The sequence below is a fragment of the Strix uralensis genome, chromosome 1 (genome assembly GCF_047716275.1).
Source record: "Strix uralensis isolate ZFMK-TIS-50842 chromosome 1, bStrUra1, whole genome shotgun sequence".
NCBI lineage: Eukaryota > Metazoa > Chordata > Aves > Strigiformes > Strigidae > Strix > Strix uralensis.
In genome coordinates, this window is record NC_133972.1 from 167,618,230 (window position 1) to 167,630,345 (window position 12,116).

Consider the following 12,116-nt stretch of genomic DNA (forward strand, 5'->3'; position numbering starts at 1 on the left):
TGGAAATACTACAGAACACTTGCACTGTATGGTTGACATGCCTGTTCTAGGATTGTCCCAAAAATAGTCTAATGACCTATTGTGATATCTTCATGAGTGTTAGGTTGAAACTCTACCATTCTGTTAACTGTCCCAAGAGAATATTCCAACATCTCTAGACAATATAAGCTAATAGTTGATATAGTATAAAAGGTAAGAGTTCCTTAAGACAAACAATGTCAAGATCAGTTACTGCTATTTGTTTCATAAAGATTTGTTCTTCTATTACATCAAGATATTTTCAGAAACAATCAGCTTAGCAGAAAAGCCTGAGAAATTCAGGTCATATTCCACAAGACCTTTGAAGGCTTACATTGAATACCTCTAAATTAAAGTATTTTAAGACCCTTTTCACAGCACAGTGGTTCTAGAAAAATGTCAGGAAGCTTCCCAGTCCTCTGTTTTACTAGATAAAAAGCTCCTCTAAGGCTTTACTTCCATCAGTGATGCAGTGCTAAAATCTGAGGGTGCTCTTCTCCATCTCAGGCTGTTTCTTGAACAGGCACTTCCCCTGACCTTATTTAAAGTAGTTAAGCTGCACTTCACAGTTCCCTAACCATTGTAGGTTTAATGCCCAGCCCTCAGCAGTTAAGTGACATACCTAAGTTTATTGTTTGTTAATTCTTCCATACCATTAGGTGGTTCCAAGTTTTTGTTGACATGGAAAACCAAAGCATTTTTTTCTTTGCCATCTCTGTCTTTTCTCTTGTCAGCCTAAAGACACTGTGCTGGTATGGGAATACAAAAGTTAAATATGAGGAGATATACACAAGGGTTCTATATCTGTAAAAGATCTGAATCACAGCTGATACTCCAATGTTGAGTGTACTTGCATTTGTACTGTTACTTGATGGTTAGGAAGATGCTTAAACTCAGCTGGCTATACCATGTAATGCAATTATCCATCTACAAAGTAGACACCTGGAGAAGTAAGGAAAAATTAAGAAAATGAAATTGAAGAAATGGCCTCAAGAAGACATTTTACATGTGAAAACATAGGAACTCAAAGCAGTCTCCAAGTTTAGTCTTGCTGGGTTAAAAAAAAAAGTATCCATGTCATGTTCTTTTCTCCTTCTGGAAGGAAGGAGGCACGTGAGGTAAAGAAGAAAATGAACCCGTTTTGTGGTTTTTGTGGTCCTTTCTGTGAGACAAAAATGAATGAAATGGGAAGAAAAGGGCTTCCCTTGCAGAGTAAATCCATTAAAGGGAAATACAGATTTTTGAATAGTCTTCAGTCAGGATGCAAAGATGCCAGAGAACCTACATAAAGTATAAATGTCAAGGATGCTCTTTTAAAACAAAAAAGATGTCATACCTTCTGTCCAGAGGAATTTATTTAATATAACTACTTAATTTCTCAAAACAGGATAGACCTCAACTACCTCAGTTAATGAGTTCAGATGTACAATTTAGGAAGAGGTTTGGTATTGCGGGTTCCTTTTGACTAGGTTTCCTTTTAACTGGTGATTGCTTTAAAAGAAAAATACAGGTCTGTAAGCTGTAACTTCATATACAGTACTAGATTTTTCTGTAATTCCTCTAAAAAAACTTCAGTTATCTTTGGTCTTAGTTCTGAACTCCATGGGATATTCGAATTGTTACAGATGAAACAAAAATAATATTTTTAAGGTTCTCCTTTTTACCCAGAATTCCTTACAACAATGTCTGTACCCTTTTCTTTGGGTCATAATCTTTAAGTTGTCTTATTCAAAGTTTTGCATTTGTTCAACATACAGTTAAATTGAGAGAGTGTTGGCATTGTTCATAGACCACAAATTAAAGCAGTCAGTAGACAGTATTGAATTCCTGTTATAACTTGTACTTTTGGGACAGATTATGAATTTTGAAGGGTTTTATCTGATACTGAAAGTGTATCATGACCCATCTTTACAAGAAGATTTTTTCCTTTCTGATGATTATTTGTATTGCATGCTGTATTTGTATTACATGCTGTATTACATTTATATTACATGCTGTAAAATTAGTCATTTTTTTAATAGATATTTTAGATCTATGAAATGAAACCCTGCACAAGTCATTTGGACAGGATTGACAGATATGGGGACAGGGCTCAGCTGCTATAGGCACTAACCTTGATGACAGCCTTTAAATAATCGAGTACTGTGTGGAAGGATAGTGAATGTCAGTTTAAGTTGGTTGTCAGAAAAAAGACTTTTGTCACTGGCTGCTGCAGGGCAAAATTATGTTATTTGTTATGCTTCAAACTTTGCCCTTGTTATTCTGGGGTCCTCATTGCAAGGACTGACAAATACATAACATCTAGGTTGTATACAGATACTTTTTTGTGGGTCTTCATAGTGCATTCTGGTTAAGTTTTTGTTTAGGAAGCCTTATAGTAGCAATAAGTACTCATCCACACTTTTTAGATACGCATTTGCATACACCAGAACTGTATTATTTTTGGCCTGGATTATTTTGTGGGATTTAAAACTTCTTAGTTTAAAAAAAAGAACAACCCAACAATGACCAAAAAACCCCAAAACTTTAAAAAAAAAAAACCAAAACCCACCAAACTAAACCACAAGCTACCCAAGCACAACAAATGACCTTTGTCTTGTGTCAGTTTAGAAGTGATTGTGATGTGGTGTTTTATATAAATGCTTTATCTGCTAATTCATGTTAAGGCTATAATTACTTTTTCTGTCTGGTTTTTATTTTGTTAGCAATCAATCTAATGTTAGAAACAGTTTGTCAATATTAGTAATCACTTGCTAGTGATCATATATTAGTGATTTCCTTCTCAACTCAGAAGGTAGTGACCTGGTAGCATCAGTTTGTAGAGTATTTTCCATATATTGTCAAATTCTGGCTGTGGTTAGAAAGAAAAGGAAAGAAACAGTTAAGAGACTTGCTTTTGATGTCCTACAAACATGTCTAATAAACTTTTGCTCTGTCAACTATGTAAAAGACTATACATAGCTATACTTGCATGAAATATGAAAGCGTGGTGGAAAAGTAGTATGTAATAAAGCTTGTTCTTCAGTTTCCACTCACTGGTCTTAATACAAATAGAAATGCCATTATGAAATGGAAGACTGTTTTAGGCCATGGTTATGGTTATTCATCCATACTTCTGAATCCTAATGACTGCAGATTTCTGCTTTAACTTAGTTCTTACTGTTACCTCTTGTCTGCCTATTAAAATGATAGCACTTACATATGTGCACATTTGTCTTGTTTTGAAGACATTGAAACTTTTACATGTATAGCAGCTATATAACCATCTGATCAGCAAGTTGCTTGTCCTTTTTTTGCATTTTCATCAGTGAATTCAAGGATGCAAAGGCAAAATACTAGACAACAGTAGGTAATGAGAAGTTTGTATGACAGATGAGTTGGTTCAGTACCTATGCCTCCTACTTTTTCTTCATTGGCACTTGTAAGATCTTCAACCTTCCTAACTATAATTTCAAATATAATATTCCCACATCCACATTTACACTGTAGACCAGGGGCTCACTGATGACAAAAAATCTTAAATGAAAGTTAATGTGGTTTCTTTTCTGTTCTAATTAATGAAGAAGCAGGATCTAAGTTGTCATTGTCACATGAATGATTACCTTTCTTACCTCAGGGCATGTCTATATCTTTCAAGCTTTCTCTTTTCTTTCAAGCTACTTAAGAGTAGAGTCGACTTAGTGCTTAGGGATATGGTATAGTTAGGAACTGTCAATGTTAGGTTAATGGTTGGACTGGATGATCTTCAAGGTCTTTTCCAACCTAGATGATTCTGTGATTCTGTGATTTTAAAAGGTAGAATGTGTAACGATAAGCATTTCTTCTTAAAATGTAACTTCTTTATTCCTTGTTCTTGTTCTTTCTACTTCCCTCCTCCCATACAGTGGAGCAGATTACTATGACTATGGCCACGGACTAAGTGAAGAAACATACGACTCTTATGGTGAGTAGCTTTGAGCTGAATGACTACAGCATTAGACTCCTGAAAAAATACAATCAAAGAACAGCTTCCATAAGGCAAGCTTCAGTTCTGCAGTGGGTAACAGCTGTTCAGGGATTCCTGCACCATCACAGAGCTCCTCTTGGTTATTGAGAAAAATACTGAAGGAGGTCTCTGTGGTCTGTTAGCAACATAGTCATGTGAAACTGAAATCAAAGAAAAAAATAAAATCTAAATCATGCTGCAAGTACTCTTTTTGTTGCATTCAATGAGATTTAAGACAAATTAGGGTGTAGGATCTCTTTTCAGGAGCTGTTTGCAGCTGAAAGCAAATGCTTCTAGTGTGGCACAACTGGAGTTGAAACTTGGTAAAACAATAAGAATATGCTGCAGTTCTCAACTGAATCGGGGCCTAATGGAGTGCATTTTAGATTTTTATGCTCTTTTGGTATTCATTTCCATGCATCAGACTTATGAAATCAAGCAGGGAGTCATTATGTAAAGGTTGTGAAAGTACTTTAGGTAGCTAATAGACATGAGGGCAGTGGGTTTCTCATATGGAGACAAAACAATGCGTAATGAAGCAAAAAACATATGCCAGTGGTAAAGATCACATTTTTTTAAGCTAGAAGTGTGGTAGTGACAGGTTTAATTAAAGAAATCTGTTACGGATTAGAAGCATAAAGCATGTTAAGACACCTCTACTTAAGGGATAAATGTTAAATCTCTGGCTAGAGTTCAGAGAAATATAATCTATATCACTCAAATCTCAAACATTTGAGGGTTGTTAGTGACTAATATAAGAGTTGTGATTTTTGGTAGTGGATGCTTCAGTGATTTTTTTAGAGCTCTACTTAAAATTTTCCATGGTGTATTTCTTGAACTCCATTTGGAAGTGCTTCCTGTTGAAAACTAAAATGACCTCAACGAAGTTGTGATAAATGCACCTAATACAGAAGTTTGTTCAATGTTGTCTGCTTAAGCTAATTATTTTGCTTAAGGGGAAAGTCAGTTCATCAAAAGAAGAGGTCACTTGAAATTCCCCTGTCCTCCAGCAGTTTCAGTTGGTGTTGGTAGATATATAGCTTAAATCTTTATTTCAGCGTTAAAATAAACTGTTTGCCTTTAAGCCTGATATTTCTAAGACTATTTCATGAATGCAAAGTTGATGAGGAAAAATGTGAAACTGCTTAATGTAGATAGAGTTGACTGATGGTGAAAAATGTCGATTTTAGTATTTAAGGTTGAAAATATGGGGTTTTCATTGCTTTTACATTTAAAATTGGTTTTCTATTTATCAAAGCACAGCCACTCAGAATATTAAGGGATGTATTTACTCAAGTTAAGACGACTATAAATACCTTGAAGAATGATTGTTACAGCCACTGCAGTTTTTGCACATACAAATAAATAGTCGTACACTTTATTCCTTAACTAGCTGTCCCTCAAGGACATCCTTAAATGCATAGTTAGATAATAATAAACATCCTTACAATATGTAAAGAACATTGGGTGCCTGGAAGTACAATTAGTAAGACTGGATAGTGAGCAGATACTTGCTTAGTGCTGGCCAGGAGGAAACGTAGATTCCCAGGAAGTACCTGAACTTTTCCTCCTCTGAGAAGCTCAGATGCCAATCCAGAGGATGTAGGAAGAATATCAGTATTTTTAGGATTTGGAGCCCTGAATGGCACCAAAATGAAAAGTTGATAAAAAGGTGACTCTTTACGCTACTGATTTGACCAATTGCTTGAGAAGGAACAAGTATTCCCCTTAAACTGTAACCAAGACAGCTTTTTACTTTTAAACAGTTCCTTGCAATGGTGCTTAAAAGCTAAGGTATTTTTAACTCTTACCCCTCAGCCAGCTGCCTTTACTGTTAGGCTAGGGTTCTTTTCCTTGCTTAATATAAGCCTTGCTTTTTGTGTGATGAAGAAGCACAAGAGGTTGCTTCTCATGTAGGTTACTCTGTTATCAGATTCCTATAGGACTTGCCTGAGGTACAAGTTTAATTCTTTCAGCCTTACACCAAATTTGAACTTGTTCTGCTTACCTCCTAGGCAAGTGTTCTGACCACCTAGGTATTAGATATAACCTAGGCTCTGCAGGCAACCACCTAAATTTTTAAAAATAAAGTAGCTAGGAGAAGACTTCTATGAAGAGATTGTGAAATTGGACCCATGACTTGGGGGACTCTTGTCACCTAATTTCAGATATCTACTGTCTGAGCAAGTTACCTTCCCTTTCAAAGTATGGGGTTCTTTGACTGTTGACTTTGATTTATTTTTTTTAATGGACTAGAAAGACAAAGTGATGTCTACATTTTAGGTTACCATACATTGGATTCTGTCCTTAATTTCTGGATTGCATTGGGTTCACTTGGATGCCTGACTGCTTAGAGCAGGGCAGTTCTCCAAAAGTAGATACAGAGCACATGCACTGTTTTTAGGTGTGTCTGCTTTCTGTTTTCTGTTGTTTTTTTCCTCTCAGAGGTGAGACAGTACTCTGATTTGTGTTGACTTGATTAAAGTGTACCTGAGTATTGTTACATTATACTCTGTATTTGGTCCTGTGTTTTCCCTCTTCTTGTAAATACCTGGCACAGTAGGTCATTTAAGACACTTCTTTGCTACTTTTTGATAATATTTCTTACCACCAAGATGTGGTAGGATTATGAAGCATTAAATATTGCACAAACTTCTTTTGCTGGAAAAATTAAAACAATTTCCCTTGCCCTTTTTTTTATAATCTGCCTTTCTGTTTCTTGCGTTTTAGAGGAAGTATGTGTTTACAGTGAAGTTGAGTATTGCCCCTAGCTTTTTAGAACCCACAGGTGTTTCTAGTGGTACTTGAGGCTTTTTGCTATTGGATTGCATATTTGAATTAAGCCTAAATTGGTACTGATGCAAAGAAATTTATTTCTGAAGGTAGCTTATTTGCTTATATGTAATTGATATCCTGCATTCATTTCATCCTAGCATAATTATTTGTAGGTCTGCTACTATAGCTGACACTTCTGTGTATTTGTAACAGGCAGGTCCAGCTGAATGTCAGAGCCCTAAATATTTTTGCCACTAGCCTGTAACACTCCATGCTGTTATGTGCTGAAAAAGTATTATGGGATAGCTCATATAAATGTGTTGTACCCAGATTTTTTGGTACAAGTGTTAGATTTCACTTTGTATACCTTGGTTTCATTAAATAAAATGTCACTCTCTAATTCACAGTTTAAGGAAAAAATAAGTACAGCATCTAAGAACAGAAAGGTATCTAACTATATTTTCTTTTCTTGTAGGGCAAGAAGAATGGACCAACTCACGACACAAGGCACCTTCTGCAAGGACGACAAAAGGAGTCTACAGAGACCAGCCATATGCCAGATACTGATTGTACTGTCTGATGTTGTGAAATATCCAATCTCCACCAGTCCTGTATACTGTTCAAAGTAATTTTTTCTATGAACAATCCCTTTTTATTAAATCAAAGCGCATAAAAATCTGAACGGATGGACTGAACTTAAAATATTTTGTTGAAAGAACAACCTGGACAGAAAGATATGTAAAACAAGGAACTTTGTTATTTCCAAACTGTATTTGAAAAAATAGGTGATCAAAAAAATAACCTTTGATTAACTAGTGTTAAACAAAAAATAGGTTTACTAAATATGTTAGTCCGTTCTTTTAACATAAGCGTAACCTTTTATTTTAAAGGTTTTCAACAATTTAGTTTTTAGTTTTTATTTTCAGCCATTTGCTAGATTTTTCTCTTTGCAAACATGCGTAAAAAGGGAAGCAAATTACAAATGCAAATAATGTGGTATTTTGTAACTCAAGTCTTGAAATGTTCTGTAGTGTTAAGCAAAGTTTTACCCTTGCTTGATACTAAATAAACTTTTGAAAGAAAATCAGTGTGTGTGAGATTAATTTTATGCTTTATCTTATACTAAAACTTCATAAATAGTAGTAAACAGGGAGAAATGTTTAACAATGATCAGCATAAAAGGCTCATATTAAACATTGCGCAACTTCTTTAAAAAAATGGTATAAACCTAAATGTATATATATACTCACAATAGATATAAATGCTGTTTAAAGTATCCAAATGGTATGGATCTGCTTGAGTGCCACATTAAATCAAAATATTTTTGTTAAAAATGGTTTAAAATAGCTAATGAATTTTCTGAAAAAGATGTGACTAGTTTTCATCTTGTTGAGCGTTTTTTCACTAGTGCAACTTTGGAATTTTTATGAGAATTTTGGTACGTTAATGACCACCTCGCTCCGTGCTGGAAGCAATAAACACAAAGCTTTTAAAGACTTTCTGACTTGACTAATTGAGGTCGCTTTCTTCAGAGGCAGAGGATGTGTAACCCTTAAAACGGTCTTCATTTGCAAAGGTAAATAAATCAAATAAGATTTTAATCTCACTTAATTTATCTTAATATAACCAATAAAACCAGGGAGGCTACAACTTAGAAAGTTTCATTTTAGAATGTAGGAAAGACTTTGAGGACACCTAAATTCTCATTTTAAAACGTTTAATTTGTATTAGTAATCTAAAAAGTCTTAGCTTAGCTAGTTAAATTTGGACAAACTATTCCCTATTAAAAAACTGTAAAACCTCATAACCAATAGTTTGTAATATATTATTTTTCCATAAATTCTAGTAACTTAAACATTACAAATGTTATCTAAAGCTTTTTGTTAATAATTGTTTCTATTAATTATAGCTTGATTTACATTGTTTTCTTTAGTTTTTATTTGAAAGTCTTTGAAATGTAGTAAATATATTTTTTTTCTCTTGTCAGGAAACCCACCTCCTTGGACAGCCAAGAGAACAAAAACCTTAATCATCTGATGCTTTGGTAGGTATCTTCACTCATCTGTGAAATTATTAGATAAATAATGGAGTTTTTGATCCTTAATTCTTTGTACACAAGGCCTTAATTTATGTCATTATTACTGCTACTGAGTTGAGGCCAGCTAAAGTCATTGGCTTTCTTCAGTTGTGGTGGGAAAAGGTATAGTGTTAAACTATCATTAAATGGAACATTAAAATGTCCCAGTGTGTGGACACTGTCCTCTGGCTATTTGTTTATTGAAGGTTATGCATAGTTTTGACAACATTTCAGTCAATTAAGTATTTCACTGGGCAGAGGAAGGTGAAAGAAAATGAATGTAGTTTTATGCTAGTAGTGTTCAAATGGGAATTTAAAACTAATCTGGTCAGCAAATGTGCCTAAAATGGTTTTGCAAAGCTGAAGAAAGCATTTTGTAGAATGATTTTCTAAGTCAAGCATTTCAGCACAAGGAGCAGACTGGTTTTTGACACAAAGGAGAACAAGTCCATTGAGAAGCATTAGCTGAAGAATAGCTAACTCACCTGTTTCTGGTGAACTCAATATATAAAATAAGAAATAACTTAACTGTATTTGTGCTCAGATTGTGTATATTTTAAATAGAACAGATTTTTTCTTTATTTCCTACTTGGAATTATAATTCTTCCTGCTAACCTCATGATCTCGATGCCTTTAGTTTGACATGACTTAGAGCTCTATACTTCAAAATATTGCATGCATTGCACTGCCTCAGAGTATCACAGTGAATTTAAGAGACTGCTGTCACAAGCTAAAGGCACTTTTTCTACATACAAAATGTCTTTAGAGCATTTTTGAGAGTATTTTAAAGACTTAAAGCAAGGGACCCTTTTAAGGTTAGCTTGGGGAAGATTTCTGCCCTCTGGGGCTCAAAGGGCAAAAATTTGATACCAGCTGTTAGAACTGCTATGGCAAAATGAAGTATATAAATATCTTTTAAAAACATTTATAATAGAATTGGCCAAAGCTCTATTTTTATTGACATTTTAAATCACATGATATGATGAGTTATGTAAGTCATAAGTTTTCATTAGCAAATACAAAGTTCTATGTTCATATACGATGAAACTTCATGGGTTGAAACTAAAATATCTACTAGCAGGGGTGGCTAGTGGAAGTGAATTCAACCTTCTGTAATATCCAACTCCTCATGCCATTCTTAGTGCCTTCTATATGGAGGATGAATGTATCGGCATACATTCGTGCCACTTCTCTGCTACTCTGCCCTGAAGTCCTATGGAACTTTAAAATGTTTCATCCTTACTTTGGTGGGGGGGGGGGGGGAAGTGTGTCCCTGTCAAACCATGCAGAGGCTGTTTGGATGTGCCATCGTGTGACAGGGTGTCATAGGACTGGATGTTGCTGGTCACATGAGTAAATTAAAAGAGAATTCCCCTCCTGACTGAGAGCACAGCCATCCTATGGTCAGAAGTGATTGTTCTGGTCATGTGCCAAATGTGCCTCTGACCAGATGGAGTAGTCTGTGGCCTTATGGTGCTCCCATTAAGTAGCTGTGGCCCACCTTGATGGAGAAGTTAACCATTTGAGTCCAATTTTATTTGTTCTTTTAATGAGTTGCAAGATCTAAATTTGAAACATCTAAGACAGTCTGTATATACTGAGCATAATAGTGGTATGAATCCCAAATCCATTGTCTCCGTTCTTCCAGTGTTCCACATGGATACATTTTATTTCTCCTAAGAAAATGTGTTTTCATGCCCTTCAAAAAAAAGTTATATCAGATCTTATGTCCTATACATGTGTGTACAACAAACTACATCAGTTCAAACAGCTGGTATTAGATATTCTTAGAAATTACATAATTGCAGTACAGAACTTCTCTTGACAGTTCCTGAAATAACATGCACTAGCATTGTGCTCTGCTATTGCATTTCTGGGTTTTTGTTTTTTTGAGTAATCTCTGAAATGAATTCCATTGGATTTTGAACAGAGGGAAAAATAATCTAAAAAGGTCTCTAAATTTTTTTTAAAAATAATGTAGAAGGCAGCCTTTCTTTTATTGTGACAAACTAACCTAGAAGTGCTTATCCACAACTAGTAGGGTTTTGTATTCTGACGCTGATCAATTGCTGTATGTTACTGGTCAAATAAGTAATGTTAGTTATAATTAATTATATGATTAATTTGCCTTTATTGAACCTTTTTATCACATTAGCACTGAATTTCAATGATAGCAGTTTCTGCAATGGTTTCCATTAATCTACATACATTATTATATACATAATTACCTGGTCCCACTGTTTATAATCTGACAGTCTTCAGAGAATTCATAGTTACTAGTCTCAGGATGCATACAAATAAATTATATTTTGCTCTTTTTCAGGAACTTCTGCCATGTTAATTACGGACTGCTTAGAGCATTGTACTTATCCGTGTGCCTAGACAACGGGACAGGCTACGGAGTATGAAAACCCTTTTCAGTATTTCTTGTATTAAAGCCTTAAAGTGTATAACAGTATACACTTTTTAAAATAATTGTATATTTAAACTCTTGTTTAGTGATGCGACAATGTTTTATTTGAATCTCAATAAAGAATTTTCATCTAAGTTCCTGTTACAAAGCAATAATGCAACCTCATGTTTGTAGTGACTCTTTTTAGCCTTACTCAGCAAGTGTAAGAGAGCGTGTGAATTCTCATGACTTTGGAAATAGCTTGTCTAATGTATGAACAACATGGATAAGTTAAAAAGAAGATTGGTGTTTTATGCTGAAGCTTTACTTAATAGCTAATTGTAAACAGGTCTACTCAAAACAAGACTCTTGGGTAGAAATGATACTCCAACTTCCATTTCCTTCCGAAACTTGTATAACATGAAGGTGTTTTAATCCCTGTCAATTATACTATGCTACTTGTTCTCTTTCACTTGGTGTTTGATGCATAGAAATGCTTAATATACAGTCACAGGTTTTCTAGTAGTAGTCTTGGATGAGGCTTTTACACCTTGATAAATCTTGTATCTAACAGTCATGTTTCCTCAGTGCTTTGTTTTATATTAATTGTGGCTGTGGTAATTTGTAACAGAAATAAAATTCTGATAATTTAATTTCTTGAGTTTTTTCTTAAATACTGCTTGCAAAGTATGAGCGTCCCATTCCTCAGCTGATTCCATCAGATGCATTTTTCTTCATTGAATCTCAAATTCATCCCAAGAAAAGCATAATTTGGGTCTGTCGTTGTTTTATTTTGAAAATAAGCAATATCACTTAATAGCTTCACACCAAATGCCTCCTCTTCACCATATATTCATAACTTCAATAGT

The 12,116-nt window shown here is 34.7% G+C and overlaps 1 protein-coding gene across 4 annotated transcripts in view; it reads left to right on the forward strand.

Moving 5' to 3' along the window:
• KHDRBS3 (KH RNA binding domain containing, signal transduction associated 3) overlaps positions 1-11,900 on the forward strand; it is a 98,951-nt gene extending 87,051 nt beyond the window's left edge. For 3 of the 4 annotated variants that reach the window (XM_074888573.1, XM_074888588.1, XM_074888597.1), the window contains 2 exons: positions 3,903-3,961; positions 7,254-7,862. In XM_074888573.1, coding sequence (XP_074744674.1) covers positions 3,903-3,961; positions 7,254-7,345 — 151 coding nt within the window. In that variant the 3' untranslated portion in view covers positions 7,346-7,862. Of the gene's footprint in view, positions 1-3,902; positions 3,962-7,253; positions 7,863-8,765; positions 8,823-11,178 lie in introns of those variants that run through there. The other variant, XR_012631461.1, reaches the window with a different exon arrangement.
• Positions 11,901-12,116: the final 216 nt, after the last annotated feature.